Here is a 14,791-nt window from a genome sequence, read left to right as displayed (position 1 = left end):
TGGTTCTGGTTCTGTACTGAGAAATGTTTGACATTTTGGGGGCATTTTAATTATGTGACATTTTTAGGCACCTATAGTATGTTTTATTCGGAGCTTGTTTTGTACTTATTTTGTGTAAATAAAGTTAGAGGACAAAATGGAAACAAAACATAAATGTAATTAAACATTGTGAAAATTTCAACAAACTTTCACAGCATGATGCCTTTTTAGAATAGCACAAACATGCTGAATTTAAGTAAACACGTATACCACCGTTCAAAGGTTTGGGTTTGGCAAGATTTTTTAAATGTTTTTGAAAGAAGCCTCTTCTGCTCACCAAGGCTGTATTTATTCGATCAAAACGCAGCAAAAACAATGAAATAGTATTACAATTTATAATATCTGCTTTATATTTGAATATGTTTTGAAATGTAATTTATTCCTGTGATCAAAGCTGAATTTTCAGCATCATTACTCCAGTCTTCAGTGTCACATGATCCTTCAGAAATCATTCTAATATGATGATTTGCTGCTCAAGAAACATTTCTGATTATCATTAATGTTGAAAACAATGCTTCATATTTTTGTGGAATCTGTGATTGTTTTTCATGATTCTTTGTTGAATAGAAAGTTCAAAAGTAAATCACTAAATTTTTATATCTACTGAATTTTCTATTTATATTTGCATTGGAGGCTGTCGGTAGGTTTTAGTAGGTGGATCGACACACTTCTGTTAATCGGCTAATCAGGCACAGTTATCGGACAATAATCTTGAAATCAGCCTGTTTCAATACCCTGGAGATCCAGAGTTCTCGCGAGAGCACAAGTTGAATTTGCTCAGCGAGTTTACAAGATTTACAGAACACAAATTAAGATATTTTTAATGAAATCTGAACGATTACTGTTCCTCCATTGACAGCTACGCAGCTACCAATTTGACGCTTTAAAAAGTTCATAAAGAGATTGTAAAACGAATCGGTTTAGTCCAAATTTTCTGAAGAGACATGATATATGCTTTATAAAATGAACAGATTGAATTTAGGCTTTTATTCACATTTAAACATTCATCAACTCATAGATCAGTCTAGCATGTTCGCTTGATATGCGAGAACCAATGAGGTTCATTCTCGTGTTACGCATCACATTTGAGCTTCTGCAGGAACCAATGAGGTTCATTCTCGTGTTACGCATCACGTCTGAGCTTCTGCAGGAACCAATGAGGTTCATTCTCGTGTTACGCATCACGTCTGAGCTTCTGCAGGAACCAATGAGGTTCATTCTCTTGTTACGCATCACGTTTGAGCTTCTGCAGGAACCAATGAGGTTCATTCTCGTGTTACGCATCACGTTTGAGCTTCTGCTAGAACCAATGAGGTTCATTCTCGTGTTACGCATCACGTTTGAGCTTCCGCTAGAACCAATGAGGTTCATTCTCGTGTTACGCAGCACGTTTGAGCTTCTGCTAGAACCAATGAGGTTCATTCTCGTGTTACGCAGCACGTTTGAGCTTCCGCAAGAACCAATGAGGTTCATTCTCGTGTTACGCATCACGTTTGAGCTTCAGCAGGAACCAATGAGGTTCATTCTCGTGTTACGCATCACGTTTGAGCTTCAGCAAGAACCAATGAGGTTCATTCTCGTGTTACGCAGCACGTTTGAGCTTCAGCAAGAACCAATGAGGTTCATTCTCGTGTTACGCATCACGTTTGAGCTTCCGCAAGAACCAATGAGGTTCATTCTCGTGTTACGCATCACGTTTGAGCTTCAGCAGGAACCAATGAGGTTCATTCTCGTGTTACGCAGCACGTTTGAGCTTCCGCAAGAACCAATGAGGTTCATTCTCGTGTTACGCATCACGTTTGAGCTTCAGCAGGAACCAATGAGGTTCATTCTCGTGTTACGCATCACGTTTGAGCTTCAGCAAGAACCAATGAGGTTCATTCTCGTGTTACGCAGCACGTTTGAGCTTCAGCAAGAACCAATGAGGTTCATTCTCGTGTTACGCATCACGTTTGAGCTTCCGCAAGAACCAATGAGGTTCATTCTCGTGTTACGCATCACGTTTGAGCTTCAGCAGGAACCAATGAGGTTCATTCTCGTGTTACGCATCACGTTTGAGCTTCAGTAAGAACCAATGAGGTTCATTCTCGTGTTACGCATCACGTTTGAGCTTCAGCAAGAACCAATGAGGTTCATTCTCGTGTTACGCATCACGTTTGAGCTTCCGCAAGAACCAATGAGGTTCATTCTCGTGTTACGCATCACGTTTGAGCTTCAGCAAGAACCAATGAGGTTCATTCTCGTGCATCAAGCAGGTTCGGTTATGTTTATGTTCGTTGATCAAAGTTTATATGTGAAAAAAAGCATAAATATCTTCATCAAAATGACTGAGTCTCTTCAGAAAATTTGGTCTAAACCTCTCAATTCATTTGGATTAGTTTTACAATCTCTTTATGAACTTTTTGTTAGTGTCAAAGTGGTCGTTGCGTAACTGTCAATGGAGGGACAAAAAGCTCTCAGATTTCATTAAAAAGATCTTCATTTGTTTTCCAAATATGAACGAAAGTCTTACAGGTTTGGAACAACATGAGGGTTAGTTATTAATGACAGAATTTTCATTTTGGGGTGAATATATTTTATGAATATTTTGCTAATTTTATCACCACATTTAGTACATCCATAAATGTACGAAAACATAAAAAATATATAGCCTAATAATTACATAATAGTAATATTGATGTGTCATCAATAATCACATATTTAATATTGAAATAAAATCACTATTATATTTACTGTATTATTAGAACATTCTTCTAATGTCTATCACACACCAACATTAACACACAGAAAATGTCCGATAAGCATTTTCTCAGAAATCCTAAACGAATTCATAAACTGAATTGTTGGCTCCCGGGAGGATATGTTAAAAGTGAGGAGGTTTGCTCCAGGCAGAGAACGTGCTATTAAACTGTGAAATGTGCTGTCAAACTCTGGCCATCATCTCCTCGACTCCCCCAAACCCCTCTCTAAATTCACATGATGCCAAATTCCTATGAAATTTAAAAATGAAACAACAGATAACCTTGGGTACATTTTTATAGCACCCCATTTGAAATGAAAACACCTCCTCTCGTCCACACCCTTTTTGATAAAATTTTCTTAATTCAGAGCACGTATCACATCTAAAACTGACACACCCGCACTAAAACAAAACATATGTGTGTCATCTTACAGTTTCAAGGAGAGAAACAAAGTATCGAGAAATACAACTGTATTACTTCATTTGAAATGTAACTTTTGACATGCAACAGTTACTGAAGCCGCTAAGGAACTGACACAAAGTCTAGGCTGATTAATCACTTCCGGATACAAATGCGAAGAAACTTCGACTAACTTTTTTAGGCGTCAGAAGCCCTTACCTGTAATAAACTCGTGATAAAACACAAAAACGTGGAGTTTTTCCACCTCCCTTGTTTTCTTTCTTCCAGCAGGCCAATCCAGGGAATCCGGAAACCGCTGCTACAATTCCGCCCTTATCCCACAATGCCTATTTTCTGATGGATTAAGAGACATGCCGCAACGGAAGCCATTACGGCTCAAGTACCAATGTGGAGGACGGCAAATAGAGCGGCGAATTAGAGCCAAGATGGCGGAGACAGGTCACAGTTTCTAGGAGAGGGCTGTTTCCAGTGCTTTCAGCGAACATGTCTAAACACGAATTTGACACAAAATATTTTATTAATGAAATTCAAGTGAGATATTTAACTTTTGATAATATTTACATTTTTATATAGCCTATATGTATTAGGCTATATTTATTTGTATTTGCTTTGGTGCTGGCTTGTAGCCTATATACAAGTGATTTTAAAAAATAGCTGTTTTAAAAAAAACTGTTTTATTCGTTTATAGACCCCCCTCTTAGACTTTCACACACAAACGCACTGCTTCTCTGCATCCTCATTGGCGAGCAACAGATGCTCTCTTGTGCGATTGGATGAAAGTTTCACTTCAGTCTTCGACAAACACAAACGCACGCACGCACACACACCCCTCCTCTTGGCGTACCGCTATTATTCCACTCCACTTATTCGCAGTCCAGGAGAAGTCCGTTAGTCAAAGCACAGAGGAGACGCAGCGAGGAGATGCGGTCCACCTGATCAAAGCGCTTCAGTTTTTGTGATTGAAACTTTTGGATAGAAGTTTTTGGAAAGAAAAAACTTTGGAGAGAAGAAGAAACTTTGGATAAAAGACTTTAGAAGAAAATAAAACCAGACTCTGGAGAGGAAATCAGCCTTCCCAGACGTTTCCAAAGTTCTAGAGCAGGTGCACAGATATATTTAAGCACTACAAGGAGTAAAAGAGATGGCCTCCGCGGCTCTGGAGATCCTGGGTCTGATCCTGTGCGTCTTCGGCACGCTCTTGGAGATGGTCGTCTGCGGGCTCCCCACCTGGAAGGTCACCGCCTTCATCGAGGCCAACATCGTAGTGGCGCAGACCATCTGGGAAGGCCTGTGGATGTCGTGCGCCGTGCAGAGCACCGGCCAGATGCAGTGCAAGATCCACGATTCCATGCTCGCGCTCAGCCACGACCTCCAAGCCGCGCGCGCGCTCACGGTCATCTCGTCGGTGTTGTGCGTCGTCGGGCTGATGGTGGTGATCGCCGGCGCGCAGTGCACCAACTGCATCAAGACAGAGAACGTGAAGGCACGGGTGGTGAACGTCGGAGGGGTCATCTACATCATCAGTGCCATATTCATGCTCGTGCCCCTGTGCTGGATGGCCAACAGCATCATCTCCGACTTCTACAACCCGCAGGTGCCGGCGTCCCAGAAGCGGGAGATCGGAGCTGCTCTCTACATCGGCTGGGCGGCCACCGCGCTTCTGCTGCTCGGGGGAAGCATGCTCTGCTGCTCGTGCCCAGCCTCCAGAAACTCCGGCTACTCGGTACAATACGCGCCCACCAAAAGATCAACACCCAACGGGGAATATGACAAGAGGAATTACGTTTAGACGCTGTTTGAAATCATTTACATCAAAAAGTTATTGTGTGTTGCACCACCTCCAGATGTTTCTGTTCTCTTGTAAAACTTCAGACTGATTTTCCTTTTTTTAAGCATCTTGGACTACTGATTGGATCAATTTGTTTTATTTAACATGACGTCTTTTGTGGATATGCATTTCTGAAAGGTGAACATTTTTTAATAACTTTAGTAACAAACATTATGCAAAGTTTAACGGGTCATTAAATTAGCCTTCATTCAATGTCCTGAAACAGTCATTTGGCTATATATTTCCATACAGTATTCATGTTTTAATGTGCATGAACTGATCTGTTAAACATATAATTTGATTTTGTTTGTATTTTAAAGCATCTGATTAGCTAAAATTGATTTAATCCTTTAATAATTGTTTTCAGTAACATTATGTTGCTGATAAAAGCCGATCATCATCAGTTGATGTACTTCAATGTAATGTGTAAATGTGCGTAAACTACTGATCTGTTTCACATAATGTTTGTTTTCACTCTGAAAGTTATTATAAAGTGTTGCCTCTTTGTTTCAAAACTTTATTGAGGGTGAAAGAATAATCTGACAAAATATCTGTTTTAGGTACCTGGAAAAGTTTGTAAAAGGCTCAAACCATTAAGTTAGCTGTAGCCGATCAAAGATGTTTACCGATGTGTTCATTGTGCTGAGGACGTGATGTTATTAGTGTGTAAATCTAGAGGAATCTGCTTTGGCACATTTGCAGAGACTCTTCAACACGAGGGACGTCAGCCAGGACAAACAGCTGGGAAAATGAAGCAATTCCTGACTGATCTGTAACTCTTTGCTCACCCGTCCACACTGTGGCTCAAAGCTGAACGAGGCCACACGAGAAATAACGTCAAGCAGGATCTACGTTCACTATGGAAAATGTCTGTATTTTGGGATTCTCTTGCCGGTATATAGTGCCTTGCTGGATGCAAACCTTCATGGATCATGTTCCTTGAACTTAAGACCTCTACATTTAGTTTATTCAGCTCGTCTGAAATAGTTATTTTTTGTAACTTTTTTTTTTAAATTGTGTATGAATGAATGTTCTTTGGAATAAACATTTACAGTTTTGACACAAATATGAATGTTTGTGTTTTTGTTTATTGCCTGTTTGACTAATACAGTACATACAGTTTCAAAGCGAATACGCTGATCTCACTGACTACAAGCTTAACATCAGATTGCAAAAGCCATTAATATGTCTTATTTAACTTTCATTCAACCATGTTTGATTTAACACCCCACATCTTCTGTGATTTCTGATATTAGTTTTAATGCTAAAAGTCATAAAGGCTTATATTTAGCATTAAAGGGATAGTTTGACAACTTGATGTATGAGAATGAACCTCATTGGTTCGTGCAGAAGCTCAAACGTGCTGCGTCATATGCGAGAATTCACACGGATACGTTTTACAATCTCTTTATGAACTTTTTAAAGTGTCAAAGTGATAGTTGCGTAGCTCAGATGTCATCAAAAAGATCTTCATTTGTGTTCTGAAGATGAACAAAAGTTTCACGGGTTTGGAACGACATGAGTGCGAGTAATTAATGACAGAATTTTCATTTTTTGGTGAACTAGCCCTTTAAAAGTTATAATGAAGGTTCTCACCAATTCATTAAAATGACACAGTGAATATGGGAAGTATTTGACGCAGTACCTCAGAACCGAGCGGTTAAAAAATGAAAAACTGTGTAAAATGGTTGTGAAGTATAAGTGCAAGTGGTTCTCCAAAACCTTGTTTCTGAAGGCTTAGCTGGTCATATGGCCACTCAATGCTGCAAAAACACGTCAGTCACACTTAAGAGTGTGCGGCAGGACTGCATGACCTGATTTTACTGGCTAGTACCAGTATAGAAGTGCACTGGTACAAAAAACACACTCAGAAAAAGAAGTTTGGAACAACCGACTGTTTCTGGATTCAACAACAACTTTTGTTCTGTTCGCACTTTCAGGCCATTTGACTTTCATTTGCCCTGCATTTTATTTCTAGAAGCATTTTTGATCCATCGGAAAAATATAGTTTTCCTTACTCAAAATAAAAAATAATAATTCATCTGGTTTTTAGTTTGCAATAATTGCTAAATTAATCAACTGTAAAAACAATAGTGCAAAACATGACTGATGCTTCCAAGACTGTCATATACTGTATTATTCTTGCACATCTATTTTAGCTAAATATACTTTACGTTATTGGATAGATATCAAAACAAATGTTCAAGTTTACAAGGCATATAAAAAACAATGAGTGACGACACAGAACTGACATCCATCAGCCCTGAACACTATGAATATCAACTATAGATGTATTTATGGTTACACTTATTTTAAGGTGTCCATGTTACAGTGTAATTATGCATTTAAGTACTGTGCAATAATAATTAACTATATAGGGTTAGGAATAGAGTTTGGTTTAGGGTTAGTTGCATGTAATTATGCATAATGTACTGTTATTACTACAGTCACTACATGACACTAAGATTAAGTGTTACTGTATTTATTCAAATCAATCTTACTTTTAGAACAATATGGATGACAAATTGTTTCTAATCTTACTATAAAAATGTCATTATTTCCTTTTTTTTTTTTTTTTTATATGGCTTGAACAAAACTAGTTCATTTAGTTTATTTTTTTGGATACTGGACATAAAATTCTAGAGCGCAAACTCTTTCTGTAGTTTATGGGTTTGTTAACAGCGCTGCGTCCCCCGACCCGCCTCTCTCAGTCAACACAATAGAGAGCCTGTATGAATATCCACACCAGTTCTTTCAGCCGGCATTGTGGGATTGTTAGTTCCAGTCACCCTTTGGAAGCTGAGGAGGTTACGAGGCTGAGTAACGAGTGAGTGTGTGTGTTTTGGGTGGGGAGTTGAGGAGGGCACTCGGGGGAGGTGCCCAGACTTTTTAAAAGGACCTTGCATCCATAATGAAGAGAGGCACATGGGGGCAGATACGACGTCATTAAAGAATCTTCGTCATGGCAACCGCAAAAGAACCTGCTGTTGCCTGGTGACAGGACCCCATAATGCGGCCATATGGATGAGGACAATGGGAGACCCGTCGGCAGACATTCCAAGACACGGATGGGGGAGAGAGAAAGAAAGAAAGAAAAAAATTAGGAACATCAATGTGAAGAAAGAATAATCTCTCACATGATTCAAAATATACTGACATAAACAAATGTCACATACGGAAACCAGATGGCATTTTTGACATTACATTAACAAATATGAAAGATTATCGATCATTATCTTAAACCAAATAAATGAATAAACATGCTTGTTTTACACAGTAAAAACACAAGGAAGGATAATATGACTCAAACAACCTGACTGCTTTAGATTACATATTCATTCATTCATTCTTTGAAATTAGTTTAGGGTATAGCCAAAGGGTTAAATAAAATAAAAATGAGAGAAAAACAAAGAAAAGAGAAATAAGTAAAAGAAAGACCAATACATAAAATCGAGTCAGTCCACAATAAAAACTTGGCCTTATTACACAATAAAAAAAAAAAAAAAAGATAACATAAACTAAGTCATTATAGCTTTCCTTATTGGTGGATCTCATGTGAGTGACAGGTTGCCCCGCCCTCGTCATCAGAGAAGAGAAGAGAAGAGAAGCTGCAATATGTACTGTAATTGTCTTGACAAACTTTTTCTTATCTAGTTTACTGTTATTACTATAGTAAGTACATGTAGTAACGTAACTATAAGTCACCTTAAAATATAGTGTTACCTTGTTGTTTTCTGAAATGTTTAAGTTCAACGTTCATCTAATGTTTTTAAATGTTACTACTTGTTTCAGAATGTTCAGAGAACATTCAAAAGTAACATTCCCATAATATTTGAAGAATGATAAAATGGAATGTTTTCTTGACGTTCACATAAAGAACGTTTTTCAAACATTTAAAAAACTGGACGTTTTGAACCTTCAGGGAACATTTCAGAAAAAAACATTATTAAGGGAATGTTTGCTAAACGTTCTCAGAATAGATTATTGTAAGGTGGGTGGTTGGACAAATATATAGTCCCTCCCTAAATTCATGCCATTGGTTGAGTCAACATTGCCTTGTCAGTAAGTAACCATATTGGTCGAAATTATGAACATTATATCCTCTTTTTTCCTTAAGGAAATTTCCTGCAACATTCCATTAATGCATCAGAGAAGTGACAGTTTCACATTCAAGAATTCTTTTTCTGTCTCTCTCTCTCTCACACACACACTACACACACACTGGCACGACAGGTTCTCATGACGCCCGCGCTGACCTCTGCCCTCCAAAGGTCAGGTGTCATTTCCAGCTTCCCATTACTGACCAGTTGTGATGTCATCAAACACACCATCGCCACGGTGATGATCCGTCGTGAACAACCCCTCACCCAGCCTCACACTCACACGGATTAGTCACCGTCCACACTCTCGCTGTCAATCAAATGATGTGCTCGTGAACGGCCATCTTTCCTACGTGAGACGAAATGAAAAATTATCCTATAGTTGCATCTTCAGACATCTTCATGTCTTTATATATATTAACTGTTTTCTATTTGAATATATGTCAAAATGTAATTTATTCCTGTGATGCAAAGCTGAATTTTCAGCATCATTACTCCAGTCTTCAGTGTCACATGATCCTTCAGAAATCATTCTAATATGATGATTTGATGCTCAAGAAACATTAAGTACAGCATTTATTTGAAACAGAAATTCTTGGTCGCATTATACATTTTGATCAATTTTATTAATCCTTGCTGACTAAAAAACCTTACAGTTCCTAAAGTTTTGAATAGTAGTATATGGCCTAACTATAACGTCGTAAACAAATGAAAGTTCATGCTCGAGAGTGTTTTGTGTGTGTTTATGTGAGGTTCATGATGCTGAACGGTTACAGACCAACAGAATCATCGGACGTCCTGACAGGAAGCAGGAAGGAAGTTAATAAGGAGGGGCATGATGAGTGCCTAATTATGCGTTAAATATGGGAGTGTCATCATAATCAAGGAAAAATGATGCATGGAAACATGCGACAAGTCATCAAGTCCCGTGCAAGAATCAGGACATTTTGTTTTATCAGAAGTTTCTCAGTTGTGGTTTGTGCAAATATCAATGTTGTCTCCGGTTCTCAGGTTTCCATTTGCAACTGTTGATTAGATTGCACTTATAAAATGTAAAGACGGCTATAAAAATGTAGGAAAAATAAAAACAGAAACGAGTCAATAGCTGTCAGTGTCGTCATATATGAACTACAACTGAATTTTTTAAGAATGGTAAAATAAAAACATAAATATTAGATGAAAAAATAAACTTATAATTTAAAATAAACAAATTAGAAATGCTGCCTTGGCAACTAAATGAAATAAGTTTATGTTGAAGTGCTAAAATTAAACCGAAATAAGAAATATTTAACGCTATATGAAAAAAAAAAATGAAAAAAAAAAGACTACTCACTTAAAAATGTTGGGTTAAAAATAACCCAACGAATAACCCAACTGTGGATTGGTATAGCACCTTCCCAACTGTGGGTTATTTTAACCCAATGCATTGGGTTAAACTCCAGTTGGGTTAAAATAACCCAACAGTTGAGTTAAATTTTTACTTTATAAAGTTCTGTTTTAATTATTCTTATTTCTTTTGATTATTTTAATTTCTTCTATGTAAAGCACTTTGAATTACCATTGTGTATAAATGTGCTATATAAATAAACTTGCCTTGCCTTAAGCTTAAAATAAAATGTAAGTGAAAACTAATAAAAGCTAATTAAAATAATACTATAAAAGTATATAAATAATACTAAAAAAGTTGTCATACAGTATAAAATATCAAGCTACAAAATGCTCGTGGAAGAATTCGATGAGAAGATCTCTGGGTTTTGCCAGATGTTGAGGAGACAGACGGAGATACTGTACTTCTCATTAAAGAGCAACACCTCAGATGTTACATCTCATGTGTGATATTCCTGTCCTGTGGGAACGCTGAGCGGCAGCGGTGACGGAACCCTGCGGGTCCCGGAATGTCTGGGAGTGATTCTGGAATGTTCTTAATGAAATATGGAATGTGTGCAGGTTGAAAGTAAATTGGACTGGAGAGGTTTAACCTCCCGCTGCGACACCGGTCTCGGTTATACGAGACGGGTTTATTCCGCTTTAGATGTCTGCTTTTCTTCTTCAGAGATCAGAGATTTCCAGCGTTTCATTACAACAAAAGGAACAACATTCCCCTAATTAAAGATGTTGGGTTTTCATGTTTTATGGGGACTTTCCATCGACGTAATGGTTTTTATACTGTACAAACTATATATTCTCTCCCCTTACACAAACTCGACCCCTAAACCTGCCCATCACACACAACTTTAGCATTTTTTACATTTTCAAAAAATATAACAGTGTGATTTATAAGATGTTTTCCTCATGGGGAACAACCCAAAAAAAAAAAAAAAAAAAAAAAAAACTACACACACACACACACACACACACACACAGGAAATGGTCTTCTCAGTTGGGCAGCGTTTTAATTGGCTGTTGTGGAATTCTTCATGGATGTTTGACTGTCTTTGCTCTTATTCTTAAGAGCATGTTCATTCACACACACACACACACACACACACACACACACACACACACACACCTCTTTAACATCTCAATTGTTTCTCGGCTGCCTGTGAGATTAAAATGAGAGCAAATGGAGGGTTTGCTGACGCCTCGTGCTTCTGTCAGAAATCTTAATATGAACTTTTCCACATCAAATGATCTGATGATTTTATAACTCTTTACAGTTACACAACTATTGACTAGAGCTGAAACAACTAATCGATTTAATCGATTAAAATCGATTATTAAAATAGTTGTCAACTAATTTAGTCATCGATTAGTTGCTAAATAACTTTTATTTGCCGTAAGCGGCTCATTTTATTTGCCGTAAGCGGCTCATTTCGTGCATATTTTAAATCTGCGGTGACCAAAGTGTGGCAGTAATGAGCCACCGGAGGTTTTACTCAGCCAGTACAGCAGGAGAAGTAGCGAATAGCCAATAGCTGGCCTTGTTTTATGTCACATGCTTCCCGCACAGCGTCTGTGCAGCATTCAGCGAGATGGCGAAGGCAGACGGCAGTGGAGCTCGAGAAAGAAAAAGAAAAAAGCGGAAGATAAAACTAATCGAACGAAGCAGCATTCGGCAGTTTAGGATATCGCACAAGATTTGTCAACAAAGAAAACATTTCATCACTGGAGAGTTTTTTTTATCGACACCATCGTATCAATTGATTTTGATTAATATGCGCGAGGGAGAGAGAAGCAAGACAGCGCTCGGGTGAGTGCGCGCGCGCGGCCGGGGCTCTCTCTCTGCTCGTTCTTATATATGCCCTGTCAAGCTGACAGGACTTAAAAACACATGCAAATGATACACTTTGTTTCACTCTATGGTGGTTAAACTCTGCAATTAATTGTTTTTTCTCGGAACTAATGTTTTTGTTGGAACGAAAGTTTACATCGTATGTTTCTCCGGAATCAGCCAGCGCGAAGGACGTCTATATTCCGATTGGTTGCTGGCGTTTGCCGCTGAACCGCGTCATAGCTTATTACCATAAAGCTGTTTCCCAGGTATAAGCTGTGTGTTTACAGGAAATAAATAAATAAATAAAATGCAATTTGCTGCAACTGTATTCTGTTTTATTCTTATTCTTCGTGAAAATATGTTCTGCAAGATTCATTAATAAGCTTTGTTCGGGATGTTAAACTACTTTAGGAGCCCAAAGGACTGCCATGGTGAAAACATTATTTGAAATCTCCTTGTGAAATTTGCTAGAGTACGTATGGGTCAGTGTTTTGATTGCAGAAGAGTTCGACAAAGGCTTACTAACACATAATAAAACAACTCCAGGTATGTTTTTGATGAGGATATGACAATGCAAAATGGTTAAAATCTCTAAAAAGTATGTTGAATGATAAAGACCCTTTGTTAATAATTTACTTGGGGGAAAAATGGGCAAAACTAAAATATAAGTACATAAACCGATTAATCGATTAATCGTAAAAATAATCGTCCGATTAATCGATTATCAAAATAATCGTTAGTTGCAGCCCTACTATTGACGTATGTGTGTCTGTCTGAAACATGTGAGACAATTCTGATTCTTAAATATAATATAACTGTGAAGTCCATGAACTACACTACTGTTCAAAAGTTTGGGGTAATAGACAGTAATATTTTGAAATATTAGTTTAAAATAACTGTTTTCTATCTGAATATTTGTTCAAAGCTGAATTTTCAGCATCATTACTCCAGTCTTCAGTGTCACATGATCCTTCAGAAATCATTCTAATATGATGATTTGCTGCTCAAGAAACATTTCTGATTATTATCAATGTTGAAAACAGTTGTGCTTCTTAATATTATTTGTGGAAACCATGATAACATTTTTTTTTTCAGGATTCTTTGATGAATAGAAAGTAACATTATACATTTTTTGTAAATTTTGTAACATTATAAATGTCTTTACTGTCACTTTTGATCAAATAAATGCATCCTTGCTGAATAAAAGAATGAATTTCACAAATGAAATGAATGGAAACAAGACACAAGTTTCCCCTTGGTATAAACACTATAACAATAATTTATGTACTGAGAATTTCATAATTTGCTGATTTAATAATCTTCAAATAAACGCATAAGCTGTCCTAAAAACAAGCCGAATGCTTTAAATTAATATCTGTGTTATGAGACAATGAACTCTGTGGTTTGTGTCAAACAATGTTGCTAAAACAACTGTGGTTTGTAACGTGCATTGCTTAATGTTTTTGAGGACCATGGGGTCTGAATAGATGAAGCCCACCCAAAAGTGACGGAGAGTCTTACACACACGCACACACGCACACACGCACACACGCACACACGCACACACACACACACACACACACACACACACACACACACACACACACACACACACACACACACACACACACACACACACACAGTGTGATACTGCCACACATAGATGACTTCTATTGTTCCAGAGCAGCTAATCCTCACGGGATCAAACCATTCAAGAGCGAGAGAAGAAAACAACCGCAGAGCTACACGCCATAAAACCACAGAAAGAGAAACTTTTGTTCATAATAACATGAAATTTCTTGTTTCTGTCATCTTAAAAAAAAAGAAAAGAAAAAAAGAGGTGTATTTCTACACAAAACTAGTTAACTAGAGCATGGCAGTTGTACATCTAACCAGTTATTACACTCCATCCGAGCAGCTTCGTGGAAAAAACAGCAATCCGCATCACTATTATTATTACCGCTCATCATAACCACAATCTTAGAAGAAAAGGTTCTATATGGAACCTTAAAGGGTTCCGTCAGGCGCTTATAGAACCTTTTAGGGGTTCTAAACATGGGATCATTTTATGGACATATAGTTTTAATGAATCAATTTTGTTTTAAATCATTTAATTTAAATCCAATTGTATTAATTAAACAGCTTGTAAACATACCTTTTCATTAAAAAATAATAACCCATTAAACATGAAAGTGTTATGCAATCATTTAAGACATTTCAGTATATATATATATATATATATATATCAGTGGAGTTCTATATAATATAACTATAAATATACATACAACATATATACAATATGAAAAAAGGTTCAGTGGAGGTCTATATAATATATATATTTATTTATATTTATATTATATAGACCTCCACTGAACCTTTTTTTTGTTAAAAAAAAGTTAGGAACTGTCTAAGTATTACATTTATCAGATGTACAGTAGTGAATCTAGTA

The 14,791-nt window shown here is 37.4% G+C and overlaps 2 protein-coding genes across 3 annotated transcripts in view; one reads left to right on the top strand and one right to left on the bottom strand.

The window, feature by feature from the left end:
- LOC311098424 (septin-2) overlaps positions 1-3,534 on the bottom strand; it is a 39,359-nt gene extending 35,825 nt beyond the window's left edge. For both annotated transcript variants that reach the window (XM_084138622.1, XM_084138623.1), the window contains exon 1: positions 3,399-3,534. The gene's annotated coding sequence lies outside the window, so the exon portion shown is untranslated. The remainder of the gene's footprint in view (positions 1-3,398) is intronic.
- Positions 3,535-4,067: 533 nt separating this feature from the next.
- Positions 4,068-6,094, top strand: cldn5a (claudin 5a). The gene has a single exon (XM_084138624.1). The coding sequence runs from the start codon at positions 4,342-4,344 to the stop codon at positions 4,987-4,989; it is 648 nt and encodes a 215-aa protein (XP_083994750.1). The 5' UTR covers positions 4,068-4,341; the 3' UTR covers positions 4,990-6,094.
- Positions 6,095-14,791: the final 8,697 nt, after the last annotated feature.

This window comes from Abramis brama (genome assembly GCF_963993115.1).
Source record: "Abramis brama genome assembly, chromosome: 16".
In the NCBI taxonomy this organism is placed as follows: domain Eukaryota; kingdom Metazoa; phylum Chordata; class Actinopteri; order Cypriniformes; family Leuciscidae; genus Abramis; species Abramis brama.
Note: the sequence above shows the minus strand (reverse complement) of the source record. Positions and strands in the feature narration are given on the sequence as shown.